The sequence below is a fragment of the Wickerhamomyces ciferrii genome, contig 00028, assembly GCF_000313485.1.
Source record: "Wickerhamomyces ciferrii WGS project CAIF00000000 data, strain NRRL Y-1031 F-60-10, contig 00028, whole genome shotgun sequence".
In the NCBI taxonomy this organism is placed as follows: Eukaryota; Fungi; Ascomycota; class Saccharomycetes; order Phaffomycetales; family Wickerhamomycetaceae; genus Hansenula; species Hansenula ciferrii.
In genome coordinates this window covers 54,692-68,741 of record NW_011887712.1, presented here as the reverse complement: position 1 = coordinate 68,741, position 14,050 = coordinate 54,692, and the positions used below count along the sequence as shown (strand labels likewise).

The following is a 14,050-nucleotide window of genomic DNA, read 5'->3' as shown; positions in this document are numbered from 1 at the left end:
CTCCGCGAAAAAGTTTTATTCCTGGATCATGAATTTTCAATCATCAACCAAATTTAGTTCAAAGTTCAAACTCAACGGCTAATGTACCACAAAAGAGATGAGACTGGGATTTGAAAAGCTCACAGACACCATGGGGAACCAGTTTAACCGAGCTGATTGTCTGCGTGAGATTCATGGCTTTTGTCCATGCTTGTTGTGCTTGTGCTTTTAATATTGATGGGAAATGGTTTGTCATCTCAACAGAGAACTATCCAGGATCTAGGATGATCGGATAAAGGAATGAAAGCTTGGATGTTGGTTCTTGAAGTTTTTTTTTCTTCTTCATTGAATAGTTGAACTACGTTAGAAACTCAAAGTTGGGATTGAGGAAAGTGATGATTTGGCTTGTTTGTACTTCGGATGTTCAGGGGTCACAATCGTTGGAATTGATTCACAGAAATCTATCCTTGCATCCTTGCTTTCAACTTCATGATCAGAGAGATTCGATCAGGTACATATCAAGATACAACCTTAATCGTATCTCAAAGAGCTGAATGGAAATTCATTGATTGAAGCTAACTAAATATGAACGCCAGTTAAATTGTCCTTTTTATGCTAATATACCTTCACAAATTATCATAGTCATATTATCCAGTGTCAAAATTTGGAAGATGAATCTAGGGGGATTCCAGCAATATTTTGAAACCTTGAAGAATTGGAAATTTGGCCAATGGCTACTAAATTCTAATCGTGGCCCGTGGGTACTTTGATACTTTAGGGGGTTCCATTAATAACTAATTAATTGAATACGCATTATCGATGATCATGGAACAAAAAGATGAAGATTACAACAAGGTGTTCAGAGTTTTAACTTTTCACTAAATTTAGTTGCAAGAATAGACCATGATGCTAACACCAGGGGTAAATCATTTGCAATTTGATAAAATTATTGATTCAAGAGGATACCACAATTATATTCAAGTACATTATAGATTTAAATAATATTGCTGATGGAATATAAGCATAGTTTCGAAACGAAAAAATTACTTCTCAATAATGTATCCATGATCTCAAACGAACCGCTCTATCGAATCAATAAAATTTACTCACCATTGAATGGGATGATGTGATATTTTAAATTTCGCTAACTCGGCCATTAATTTCATATACATCAAGAATCCAGATTCCACACCTTATGAAGATCTAAGATTTCGGGGTTTTATATTTGTTTCTTGCTTTGTTTTTGACGTTCATTACATTTCAGGGATTAAACCTCACGTAGCTCTTGTTGTATACTAAATGAATCAATTCATATTTGGAAGATTAATACATCTGTATAATATATGTACATGGTATACATGGGTGAATAGTTGATTGTTCCTTTTATTATCCGATTAAAAATCATTTCCTCATTTATTTTATAGGTGATCAGACAGCTTTCGTATTTGTTGTAAGTTGTAACTATCATTGAAGAATTTGAGGCACAATTTACATACAATATCATACCCAACAAACGGTGAACACCTTCGAACTACCTTCGGACAAGACAAAGTCATAATCAAGTAGCCAAGCCCAATGTCCCACCACGTTATTGCGGATCAAATATTAATTAGTCGCATTGTGTAAGGTTATACGGTACTCAACAGCCTACAGGGCCACAAAAGCGTCTACAAAATGAACTTTAATCTAAGTACTGTCAAATCAAAGCTCTACAAAGCAAAGTACATAGTCATGAATGCAGGAGTACATTTATGGGTAACAATTGAAATTAATAAAGGCATGTACGAAGTTTCCAATGGATTAGTTTATCATGTAAGTGAATCACCCGAATAAGCGATGGTTCACCAATTAGTTCACATAAAGTCAAATCAGTTGAAGCTATATACGTAATTTCCAACAATATGAAAGCTCAGATTAAACTGTTGATAGTCCAAATTATATCAAGATCAATTGAATGTGTAGATGTTCGTAAAAGCAATAAGTTAGATTCATTCGTTATAAAGTTTATAGAGTCGTTGAGAATCCAGATTCCAAAGCTTTTAGCCATATACCATATACCTGCTACCTACCTCAGTATTTAATGCTGGGTTTGTGTTTTTGATAAACAAGATATTCACGACAATCTTAGACTCGAGCCATCACCAATCATTGATCACCAATCACTAATTTGGGTATAATTACTTATAAGTGAAATCTCAAATCGATTAATCCCTGAAAACGACTGTTTCAACTTTCAACCCAAAATCACAGTACGTACTGAAAGTAATTGAAACATACTTATAGTCCTATAATAAAATAAGACTAAAACGTGTTCCCCGTATAGTAGCTAACATATCTTTTCGAAGGATGACCATTAATTACATGGCGAGGACGTAATTAAGTTTGACTCCCCAGTTTTCACTAAATCCAAGGACCTCAACTTGAAGGAACATGGCATATCAAGCACCGGGCCACAGCTTCCAACTTTCCCAATTCTTCACCTCTTCTTTCCCAGTTAAGCTCAAGTTTTCATTTGGTAGAATTTGGGTAAGAGTTTGGTCAAAGATCTTCAGTAATTAGTAGGGGGTGATAAGCGCTGTGTGTGCTGTGTGCTGCAGCCTGCAAATTAAGCACACTTGACAGCGCAAGAACAGAGCATCATCAACTCTTTCTAGACGGAAATAAACATCAATTATGGTCTTCGAATGCAAAGATATTAGACAATCAACTCAGCTCGCGTCTCGTTTCATTGGGAATGAACAGAGTACAAGTATCAAGTGCAACAAGGCACGTAGCATATGCTTTCAATTAAAATACGTAGTAAATTCTTCATACCTATGACTACTGGAGGCATAATTCAAGAAAGCTTAGCTCAGTTTGATTGATTTAAAGTTTGAACTTCAAGTGGATGTGATGAATTTGAGGCTTCAGCAGTACATGGGTACATACCTTATTACTCAGCTCTAGTAGTTGGCATCAGATTGATGTAAATGTACGTTACATACTGTCAAGTTGAGTTAATTTTTGAAGGTTTATATGTTTGTAGGTTTTGTGTACCTTTTTCAAGAACTTTGGAATGCACCGCGACTCAAGCCTATATAACCTATAACCAAACCGAAGTATGGTGAAAGCCTGAAGGTAAAAGGTATGAGCTAGGTTTGATATAGATCTCGATTTGACTGTTTATTACATCGACTTTCCTAATATAGATCTAGGAATCGTTAGTGAATTGTTGTCGTTATCGAATAAAGCTCGTGGATCTTGATTCGTATGAACCAACTTAGCGTGTTTACACCACTAACGGTGGTGGCATCCGACCTAATTGTAAATCTAAAGGGCTAATGGCGAGAATTACTAAAGAGATTAGAGAATTGTTCGTGTAATTTTGGAATCTTCAAGTCAAATTAAACAAAAGAAATGATCTCTTTTTTTTTCCTTGTTATGTGAAAGATGACTACACGCGAAATGCGTGTCCTTCAGAACAGTGAAGTTCATGATCTACGAAACCTATATGCATGAAGCTCGAGCTCGAGAGATTTCGGTTGTTTAGGCCTTTACGATAGTGGTGAAGTACCTATGTCAAATGGAAGGAATAGTAGTTCACATCGGAAAGTATCAAGCACAGTAAGCATATAAATTGGTTAGGCTTATGCATACCCCTTTTCTTTGCTTGATATAGAAACTTTAGAATCAATATTAGCTATAATTAAGCTTCTTGAACTCTTTGATGATTTGATCTTGGAAGCTCAACAATCAATCCAATGATGATTTAACCAGCTTAGATCTTTCATAACCTCATGAAATTAATCTGCTTCTTATTTCAATTCACAATAATATTATTGATTGATTTACTATTTTCAAATGAATCAAGCAGCAAGATTCCCTTTTGTTGATACACACTTTTTAATCTTTGTTTAGTAGAAATGCGATGATTGACAATTGATGAGCCAAAATTTGTTGAGATTTCGAAAACTAGATCAATTAATCCTTGAATAACTAAAAATAGTAGCCCTGTGGATCTGTGATAAAACTTTCGAAATAGACTTCAGAAGGTGTATAAATACCAGTTGAATCCTCTTCATTTTCTTCAAACTTAAAGTCATTTTAATTATCAACAACTTATATTCCAAAAGTTTATCCAATTAATAATATCACAATGAAATTTTCAGTCTATTCAATCATCCCAGTTGCTTTATTAGCCACCACTGCTTTAGCTGCTCCAGCTCCAGTTGCTGCTCCATTACCATCAGTTTCATTACCAGCTGATGTTGGTTCATTAGCTTCAGGTGTTCCAACTAGTGTTACTTTACCAAGTGGTATTCCAAACTTACCAGGTGCCGTCTCAGGTGGTGTTTCAAACATCACTGGTACTTTAGAACAAATCACTTCATTATTAACTTCATCTGATTTACCAAGTGGTACTTTAGACAACGTCACTGATATTGTTAAAGGTTTAGTTGGTGGTATCATTGACACTTTAGGTACTGCTACCGGCTTAGAAGGTGTTTCAGATGCTTTAAACAACTTATTAAATGATACTTTTGGTAAATTAGATGATTTATTGAAAAACTCTGGTTTATCAGCAACTTTGAACAGAACTTTAGATGGTTTAGTTGCTTCATTAAAATCATTATTAACCAACTTATTATCAACCATCAACTCAGTCTTAGACAACTTATTACATTTGAACTTAATTGGCGTTGTTGTTGCTTTATTATCTGGTGTTTTATCCACTTTAGATCAATTCTTAGCTACCTTGAAAAACGGTGTTTTACCATCAAAATAGATTCTCTCTTCTGGTTTATTAGATGAATCTCAACAACTTTAATTAAATTTTTAATAATAATATCTTTTCAAGTTATTTTTTTTATCTTCAACAATGTGATGATTGATTGATTGTTTCTGATTAATCATTATTTTTTTTCAATTCTTCCATAAACAATTAGATAGACTAATGAATTAATTTTTCTATTACTTTAAAACCACTTGTAGAAGCCAATCATGTATAAAATGACAAACCAAAGCTTCTTGATGTAAAATTCCTGTAGCATCCTTCAAACAAACCAAAAAAAGTAGTTCTAACCCTCAAGTTATCAACAACATGTAATACCAACCAGCTAATAACAATTCAAAACCAATTATTGATTTCCAAACAACCCAATCCATTTATATATATATATGACTCCATCAGGATTAAGTTTTGACTCTTGTGACTTATCTCACAATAAATGAAGAACCATGTCAACCGTTACATTATGGTTTCGGTGATTGTAATCCCTGTATAGCTGTTGATCTTCATGAGTTTATATGCTAGATGGTTCATCCTTCTTCAGATTCAGATTCAATTCAAAAGACATTTAATGAAAACATGAGCTGAGCGTACCATAAAATGTTGATGATAGTGGTCCTATTTATATTCTGACTTGATGAATTGTGAATTGATTAGCTCCAGAGTTGGTTTATAATATAATGTAGTTGTTCAAAAATCCCTTTATGACATAATACATTCCATAGATATTTCAGTTCATCACATCATATTGAATAATCTATATGATAAGCAGCTTATTATAAGTAACAATCAACAGTTTCAACAACTAAATAATCTATATGGCTTAATGGTTTAATGGTGTAAGAAAAAAGCGAAGCTTTTCGAAAGCAGATAAAGGACTTTATATTGATTCTTGAGTTTTGCTGATTGATGTACAGATTTTATCAACACAGCGCACACCAGCTAAAGTTTCGGGTGGTGAATATCATTTCATATAGTGTACGACGTACTTATACAACATGGTAATACTGTGTACATGAAAGATCCTTCGACTTATAAAGCAACTTACTATGCTGCATTAACAATGTCAAATTTACGTCTCAAGAGGGCTTGTGTATAAGGCTTCGAGGTGCTGTTAAAGAGAACTTGGAGCTTGATGCTCTCCTATAAATTCCAATTCCACATACTGATACGTATCTTGCTTTGGCAATTGAGTAATTGTTTTACAATTCAAGCAAGTGCTATTAAAACAAGGGTTTTTAATAGCGATGATCTTTACATCTTTACTTTATACTTTGTACACGAGAGAGTCGAGAGTGCGTATACGTTCTCGAAACATTTAAAAGAATTATAATATCAACTCATAGGCACGCACAGAATAAGTCAAGTCGTTGAAATTTGTAAAACTTTAACGTCACTTTTTTCTCAAAAACCGGGGATTCATTATTCAATATGTGTTGATGTTCTCCAGACCCCAATTTGTCATTCAGTCATACAACTTAACAACTCGATGACACATATAAATAATCAGCAAAACACTCTCCTCAAGCTCCATTTCATATGATACCTCTTAATCAGTTGCAGAAATTGAACTTTACTTTCTTCATATACCTTATAATGCTTAACTCGTGTTTTTAAAGCTTAAGCTTAAAGTTTAAAGGGTACAACTTCTTGTATCTTGTTCTGCACTGTTTTTGGCACTAACGTACCAGCGCAGCAGGGATGCATCAGGGTACTTACTATTCTTCCAAATCCGTCATTTTTTGGAGTATAGATTGGAAAGCTGCATGAGATCGGCGTTATACGCTTTAAGCGAACTTTCAGATATAACCGCACAGAGATCAGAAATACTAGTGGTGAAAAATTAGAATCGAGACTGAACAAGTGTTTAGAGTCTTGATAGGTTATATTCTTACGTATAGTAGTCTCAACTTCCAATATCTACTCCATTATCAGATATGAAAATAGCCAACAAGTATTTGTCTTATTGTAGGTAGTTATCAATTGTTTATACATGATGTTACGGTAGTACGTTGTTGAACTACCAATACTTATGGTCAAATAAAATGCATGGCGTAAAATCCAAGACGTGTTGATCTGGAAAGAGTTTTAGCATTCATACTGATATAGTTGACTGTTTTACATCAATATTGATAATTGATAATCTTCGGTATCTCCACATTATTATATATGAAAACTAGCTTATAAACAAGAAGTTGAGCTTAAAGCTTCGGAAATTCAATCACTATCAACTTCCTTTGCTATGGAACTTGCTTAGTTTTACATCAAAAGGTACTACTAGTTTAATTTCTTATTTCAAAGTGACTCTTTGGAGCTTGGATTTATATATCTGGAATACCGAAAACTCGCATAAAACAATATAACATCTCTTCCTAATACTAAGTGGGTAATAATCTTTATGAAATTCGTAAAGAACACAAAATTGGATTAACCGAGTGTAATTTCAATATCCAACAAGAAAGATGATTTAAAATGTAACACGAAAGGCTTTGGTTTACCATAAAAGTTTAAATCTCGATTTCCAAGGCATTTGTTTCTTCTCTCTTGTTGTGTCAGTCATCAAGATCTTACCGCAATGCTTCAAAACAAGAAATTTAAAAAGTTGGATCAAGCAACATTCATAGAGTGTTAAATCACATTCTTTGAGTTGCACAGACGAAATAATCTCTGTAAAACCCCTTGTTTGATCTTTGAAATGATACATTTTTGGAGTTCTATTGCCCTTCTTGGGTTCACATTTACCCTTTAAAGCTAAAACTTTAATTTCTCAACTATTGAATTAGCTCATCGTAGGTGAAACTGTTGCAATTCCATCTTGGTATTTGATGTTCATTCACGATGTCTATTGTATAAATGATCTTAAACATATAAATTGACTTAAATTTCTCCTAAAATTGAAGGTTATTGGTCATCTTTTTTTTTTATCATCATATTAATTCAATTAATAGATATTACTTAGAAAAACAATTTAGAAAATGAAATTCTCAACCATCATTGCAACATCATTATTATCATTAGTAGCATTTGCTGCTCCAGCTCCAACTGCTGATGAACAACAAACTGCTTGGAATGCTATCTCAAACGTTACCACTGAATCAAACAACTTGAACTCTGTTTTACAAAGTGCTGATCTTCCAAAAGATCCAAAAGAAGCTTTAGCTCAAATCGTTAAAGATACTTTATCAAAAGGTTTAGGTGCTGTTCAAAATGCTAAATCCAAAGAAGAAGGTCAAGCAGCTTTAAGTTCAATCTTAGAAGATTCAAAATCTAAATTAAATGGTGTTAGCTCTCAAGCTTCAGAAGATGATCCAATTACCAGAACTTTGAAAGGTGTTGTTACCAGTTTAGTTTCATTATTAGAAAAAATCTTTGAAACTTTAAGTGACACTTTAGACAACATCTTACACTTGAACTTGATTGGTGCTATTGTTTCAGTCTTATCTGGTGTTTTAGCTGCAATTGACATCTTCTTATCAAACTTGAAAAACAATGTCTTACCAGCCAAATAGATCAATCATGGTTTAACTGTTGAACATTTAGAATTGCTATAGCTTGCTCCTTTATACCAAAAGACTTTTTTTATACCACCTTCAATTTGTTTAAGCTAGATGTGGAATAATGTTTCATTCCTTGTCTTAATTGTTTTATAACATTTTATAATATTTTAATATAATATCTTTGAAAGATAATTTTAGTGTCAATTGCAGTAGAACTCTGAGGACTGACTCCTTTATAATGAGTTACCTTTCGATACCAAGCTTAATTTATCATAACCATTGATCTGTAAAGGGTCTATCAATGTTTGGATTGAACGATTAGGATTTTCAATAACGGTTTCTCCTAATCAGGATTCAGGGAGAATGAAAGTATATATAGTTTCAAAGTGACACATAATTCTAGTCTAAGAGCACACGGTCTAAAGAGGACTCAACTGGGACTTGAATATTATCAGAACCTCATTTCCTTTTTCATAATTTGTATATAAAATCGATTTGATTTGAGAAAGCATCATCTCGTTTTCGGTTCAAGCTTTGAAAGTTAACCCTGGTAAATATTTGGCGATCCGCGATAAAGATACTTCTTCACGACCATCTTGATTCTGATCATGAGCTCTGCATGAACAGTAGAAATAATCTTCAAAGGAAAACAGTTAGCAAGACTGGAATGTGATTACTATTTGATGGATAGTATATTTGTAATCAAACGTACTAGCTGTATTGCTTGCTTGAACCTTCATGAAAACGTTGTCTGGAAGAATGCACTAACTGGCCTCGAACTTATAGAAACCAAGACCTGATAAATAAAATTGTAAAATCTGGATACCATCTAACATTCTTGAATAATAGGAAACTCTTCAAAATGATTTGACTCCTGTAAAAGAGTAAGAGTCAAGACTAGAGGCTTCAGTTTATATCCAATTATTTATACTACGTATAAATTATATTTGATCCTTAATGCGCATCCTAGAAGCATTATGTTTTTAGATTGAAGCATGCAGACGCGCCTGCACAGATTGCACCACAGACACGTAGAAAACTTTAAAGTTTTGAACCCATGCTCATCGAAATCACGAACAATTTCAACAAAATGAAGCCAGGTTTGAAGTAGATTTGCTGGCTCGTTTGAAAAATTGCTGATCAAAGGGTCTTTTAAACTCAAAATCTTGAAATTCAACAATATAATCCCTGTTGATATCCTTGTTGATCGAGATGAAAATAAACAATCGAATCTCGAAATCATTGAATATCATTAACGACGTTGAGATATGGATACTAAGGCTCTACCACTACTCTTTTGCTCGTTACTAGTATCATAAATAGATCAAGAACTCGCCTTTGACGCTAGAGTAACAATTAAAATAAGTACACAGCTTAAGCTTTCCCCTTACCTTCCTTAAAACGTCAACTAGTAATGCACATAGGCATCGAATTAAGCAGTCAAGTGCCGAAATGAGGACATTCTTGATTCATGTAAAGTTCAAACGTACAGGACATTGAGGTACGTAAGTACTTCAAAAGTGCATTAATGCTCAAGGCCATACGTCTTTGACTAATGTTTTAAGCTTCAAACAAGAGAATACACTCATATGAAGCGAAATCTATTCGTTAACGTGCATGGATATCCATCATGTTATTGAACTTTACCTATGGAAATTATAAATTTTAGTACCAATGATCATATATGTTCGGAAAATGATGATAGAAATCCCTGTTACCTAACAAGATCAACAATCCCAAAACGTGAATATCTATAAAGTCTGAACCCAAAATAGATTGATCCCAGTAGAGATAGAGATCTAAATCTTTGGAAAAATTTGTGTATAAATTGACATCAAAATCCTCTGAATTCAATCTCAATTTACTTTATTTTAATCCATCATCAATTCAATAGATCTCAAATCATCACTTTAATATAATCAAAAAATGAAATTCACTTCAATCATCGCTGCTTCTGTTTTCGCCTTAGGTGTTATTGCTGCTCCAGTTGCTAAAGCTAACGCTGTTCCATCTTTACCAGATTTAAATGCAATCCAAACTGGTTTCGCTAACATCACTGGTGAAGTTCAAGAATTAACCACTTTATTAACCACCACAGATGCTCCAAAAGATTCATTAACTGAAATCACCACTATTGTTCAAGAAACTTTAACTGGTTTATTAAGTACACTTGGTGGTTTAACCGGTTTAGACGGTGTCTCTGATGCTTTAAACACTTTATTAAATGATACTTTCAGTAAATTAGATGCTGTTTTAGAAAACTCAGGTTTAGATGCCACTTTAAACAGAACCTTAGATGCTTTAATTGGTTCAGTCAAAGCTTTATTAGGTAAATTATTTGAAACCATTAACAACGTCTTAGACAACTTATTACACTTGAACTTGATTGGTGCTTTAGTCTCATTATTATCAGGTTTATTTGCTGGTATTGATTTATTATTATCAAACTTGAAAAACGTTGGTTTACCATCTAAATAAGTTTTGAAGAATTGAAATTTTTATACCCTCAATTTTTTAATAATTCATTTAATATTTGATTTTTTCTAACACAGTTTTCTTGGATAATGTTGATCATGTCCTTGAATAACAAATAATAATAATAATAATTTTAATAATATATCATCAATATAATAAACAATCTTGATTTAAAATTTTGAAATTGTAGTTGAGCCAATAGAAGCAAACAATGGTTCTAAGTGTAGACATTGTTTGAAAATGACCAAAAAAAAGCATCAATAAGAAGTGATTTGCAATCAGATGAACTTTCAAATCGTCAAATTTATTGTAGATCAATTGTATCAGTGTCTAGTGTCTAGTGTCCAGTGAACTGTCCACATATAGTATAACTGTCACCTATCAAATTTGAAAGACGTTTTATTTTTTCGTTAAGACGAGGCGCGAATATTTTATGGTGATGTTGATTTTTTATACCTAATGGCCCCCCAGATTTATAATCCGTAAAAGATACAAATGTCACATACTAGAATTGGACATGAATTTGTCGTATCTCAGAAGTACGTATGGATAATTTGTATATATATATAGCTAATATATGCAACGTACGTCAAGTGTTATAATACACGAAAATTAAAAATTTTTATTAAAAAAACCACTTCTGATATCCTTATATATAGCGAATGAACAGCATGTGAATATTAAATTATAGAACTATAATAATATAGTGATTGGAAAACCCTCTATAATATAGTGATTGGAAAACCTTTTATAAATATGTATAATATAAAAACATTGAATCAGTAAATTTATTAATTGATAATATAAGTAAAACAATATGTAAAAAATTTGAAATTGAGAATTAAAACTAGATTATATCCAACGTAACATTTGATCTTAGAATAAGGCCAAATTAACCCCATTATTACCGTTTGCAACAGGTATACTATTACCATTCGCCATAACAGGAGGTGCTGAGTTTGAACCATTCAAATTTTGTTGTATTTGCTGTTGCTGTTGTTGAAATTGATGTTGCAATTTAGCATTGTTACCTAATGCTTGTAAATTTGTTGACGAATTATGTCCTAATGCTTGTAAATTTGTTGATGAATTATGTCCTAAAGCTTGTAAATTTGTTGATGAGTTATGTTGGGATCCTGGTACAGAATTTGGAACGGTATTTGGAACAGTATTTGGTAGAGTATTTGGTAATGAATTATGAGTCATATCCTGGGGATGAGGTTGTTGTTGGACTTGTTGATGATGTTGTTGGACTTGTTGTTGTGGTGGTGGTGGGATAAATCCATTTTGATTTTGTTGCTGCTGAGGAATTTGTTGTGGGATTGGTTGTTGTTGTTGTTGTTGTTGTTGTTGTTGTTGTTGTTGTTGTTGTTGGATTTGATGTGGTTGAGATTCAGGTTGAACTAAAGAGGGATTAATTGGTTGAATTGTGGGTATAATATCTGATGGTGCATTACCTCTTAATCTTGCCATATAATTTGTTTGATTAATTATAGTTAACAGATTTTCCACTGAAAGTAAAATGTCATTATTTAATGAGCCACCAGTAGCTCCAGCTTTATTATTATTGATTAAATATTGTCTAAGAGTCACTGATTGATCTTTTAATTGATCAATTGTAGCAGTTAGGTTATTATATTCGTTTAGATAAAAATTCAAATCAGTTTCCATTTTTGCAACCAGTTGCTTCTTTCTTTGTCTACATTTTGATGCAGCAACTCTATTTCTTTCCAAAAAATGTTTTCTCTTTTCAGCTTCAGTCATATGTTCAGTTTTAGCATCGTCGTCTTTATCATCATCCTCGTCGTCCTCATCATTTAATGTTGTTGTTGAGTCAAGAGAAGTATTCGAATTTTTGGTATCAGCTTTAGCCTTTTTACGTTTTGGTCCTGATTCATCTTCATTCTTTATTTTAGCAGCTTTGTTTGTTGATCCTTTCTTTCTACCTCTCTTTGAAGGTTGTGGTTGTGGTTGAGGCTGTTGTTCAACTTTTGATGCTTGTTCTTTTATTACTGGTGGATTTGGTGCTTGTTGTTGCTGAACAATTGGTGATTGATGCAATGAAGAGCGAGCTGAATTGATCTCATGATTTATATTCTGCACAGGCGCTTGTTGTGCTGCTACCCCATTAGCATTTCCACCATTTGATTGTGCATTTTCAGATGCAACAACAGCGGCTTGTTGTTGAGCCCTTTGATGAGCAGCTTGTTGATGTTGTTGATGGATATTATGTGTAACTTGTTGTTGAGTTTGATTTTGGTTAGAAGATACACCTAAAATGTGACCATGTTCACCTGTTGTAGAAGTACCTAATAATGAACTTAACCCAGGAGTGAAACCAGAAAATCCCAATGAGCCAGGTGTATTTAAACCAGGTAATGAGATCCCATTTAATGAATGAATACCAGGGCCGCCAGGTGTTAATCCAGTTCTAAGACCAGATTCATTTGGTGTTAACCCAGTTCTACCAAAGTTGTTTGCAGTCCAACTTGATTGAACATTTGGTGATAAAACTAAAGGAGGTAGTTTTCTTCCACCTGGTGTCAAAATTTGAGGTGAAGCAGCAGCAATATTAGGAGCGCCGCCATGTGATCCATGATGTTGATGGTGTGGGTGATGATTTTCCTTTGTGGCAAAACTTCTTTCAAAAGGATTTGGTTCTAAATCAAATGAAGTTTTAGAGGATGTTGTATTTGGAAATGGGGGATTTGAACCATCAGCAGAATCTTGAGGTAATGTGGTGGCCATAATGTACAGTTCTATAATATATATAACCGCGGGTACCTTTTACTTCTCTCTTGGAGCTCTAAAACTAACAAGTAACGAATGTAATGCTTTTGTTTTTGTTTTTTGTTGTTGATGTTGATGAAGCGCGCAGTAAAAATCAATCTTTGCTAAAAATGCTTATAATTTTTACAATAAACTGGTACCTAAAAATGAAATATTTGCCACAGCTGGATAAAAGACCTTCTCCTTAGACGAAGCGATTTATTGATTCTCTTTCTAATGACTTCCAACAATATACTGTGATTGTTTGGGTTGTTTTGGACTTGAGCTTTGACTAATCAACCGTTAAACTTTTGTGCTCTGGATGTGGAACGCTTCTCCTTTGTCTTGCGTCTCCTTGTTTAAATGCTAAAAGAACCGTTGATTTGAACACTGCACTGACAAGATAACACGAATGATAAGATGAAAAATACCACACAGATCAGATATGAACAATTTTAGTGTGTCGTGTTTTGTTAAACCAAAATGTTTTGAATATGTTTTGAACTAAAATTCTTAATAATTAAATTGTTGATGTAATTTCAAATAAAATTCATGTCCCATT

At 33.4% G+C, this 14,050-nt stretch overlaps 4 protein-coding genes across 4 annotated transcripts; 3 read left to right on the top strand and 1 right to left on the bottom strand.

The window, feature by feature from the left end:
• Positions 1 to 4,114: 4,114 nt before the first annotated feature.
• Positions 4,115 to 4,744, top strand: BN7_1281 (Polyhedral envelope protein; the record flags this gene model as incomplete). Its single annotated transcript, XM_011278106.1, has 1 exon — positions 4,115 to 4,744. One exon carries the CDS (start codon positions 4,115 to 4,117, stop codon positions 4,742 to 4,744), a length of 630 nt encoding a protein of 209 aa, XP_011276408.1.
• A 2,978-nt stretch (positions 4,745 to 7,722) lies between these two features.
• On the top strand, positions 7,723 to 8,256 carry BN7_1280 (uncharacterized protein; the record flags this gene model as incomplete). Its single annotated transcript, XM_011278105.1, has 1 exon — positions 7,723 to 8,256. The coding sequence occupies one exon, from the start codon at positions 7,723 to 7,725 to the stop codon at positions 8,254 to 8,256; it is 534 nt and encodes a 177-aa protein (XP_011276407.1).
• Positions 8,257 to 10,170: 1,914 nt separating this feature from the next.
• Positions 10,171 to 10,722, top strand: BN7_1279 (uncharacterized protein; the record flags this gene model as incomplete). The annotated part of the gene is made up of 1 exon (XM_011278104.1): positions 10,171 to 10,722. One exon carries the CDS (start codon positions 10,171 to 10,173, stop codon positions 10,720 to 10,722), a length of 552 nt encoding a protein of 183 aa, XP_011276406.1.
• An 873-nt stretch (positions 10,723 to 11,595) lies between these two features.
• SKO1 (Sko1p) lies at positions 11,596 to 13,467 on the bottom strand (the record flags this gene model as incomplete). The annotated part of the gene is made up of 1 exon (XM_011278103.1): positions 11,596 to 13,467. One exon carries the CDS (start codon positions 13,465 to 13,467, stop codon positions 11,596 to 11,598), a length of 1,872 nt encoding a protein of 623 aa, XP_011276405.1.
• Positions 13,468 to 14,050: the final 583 nt, after the last annotated feature.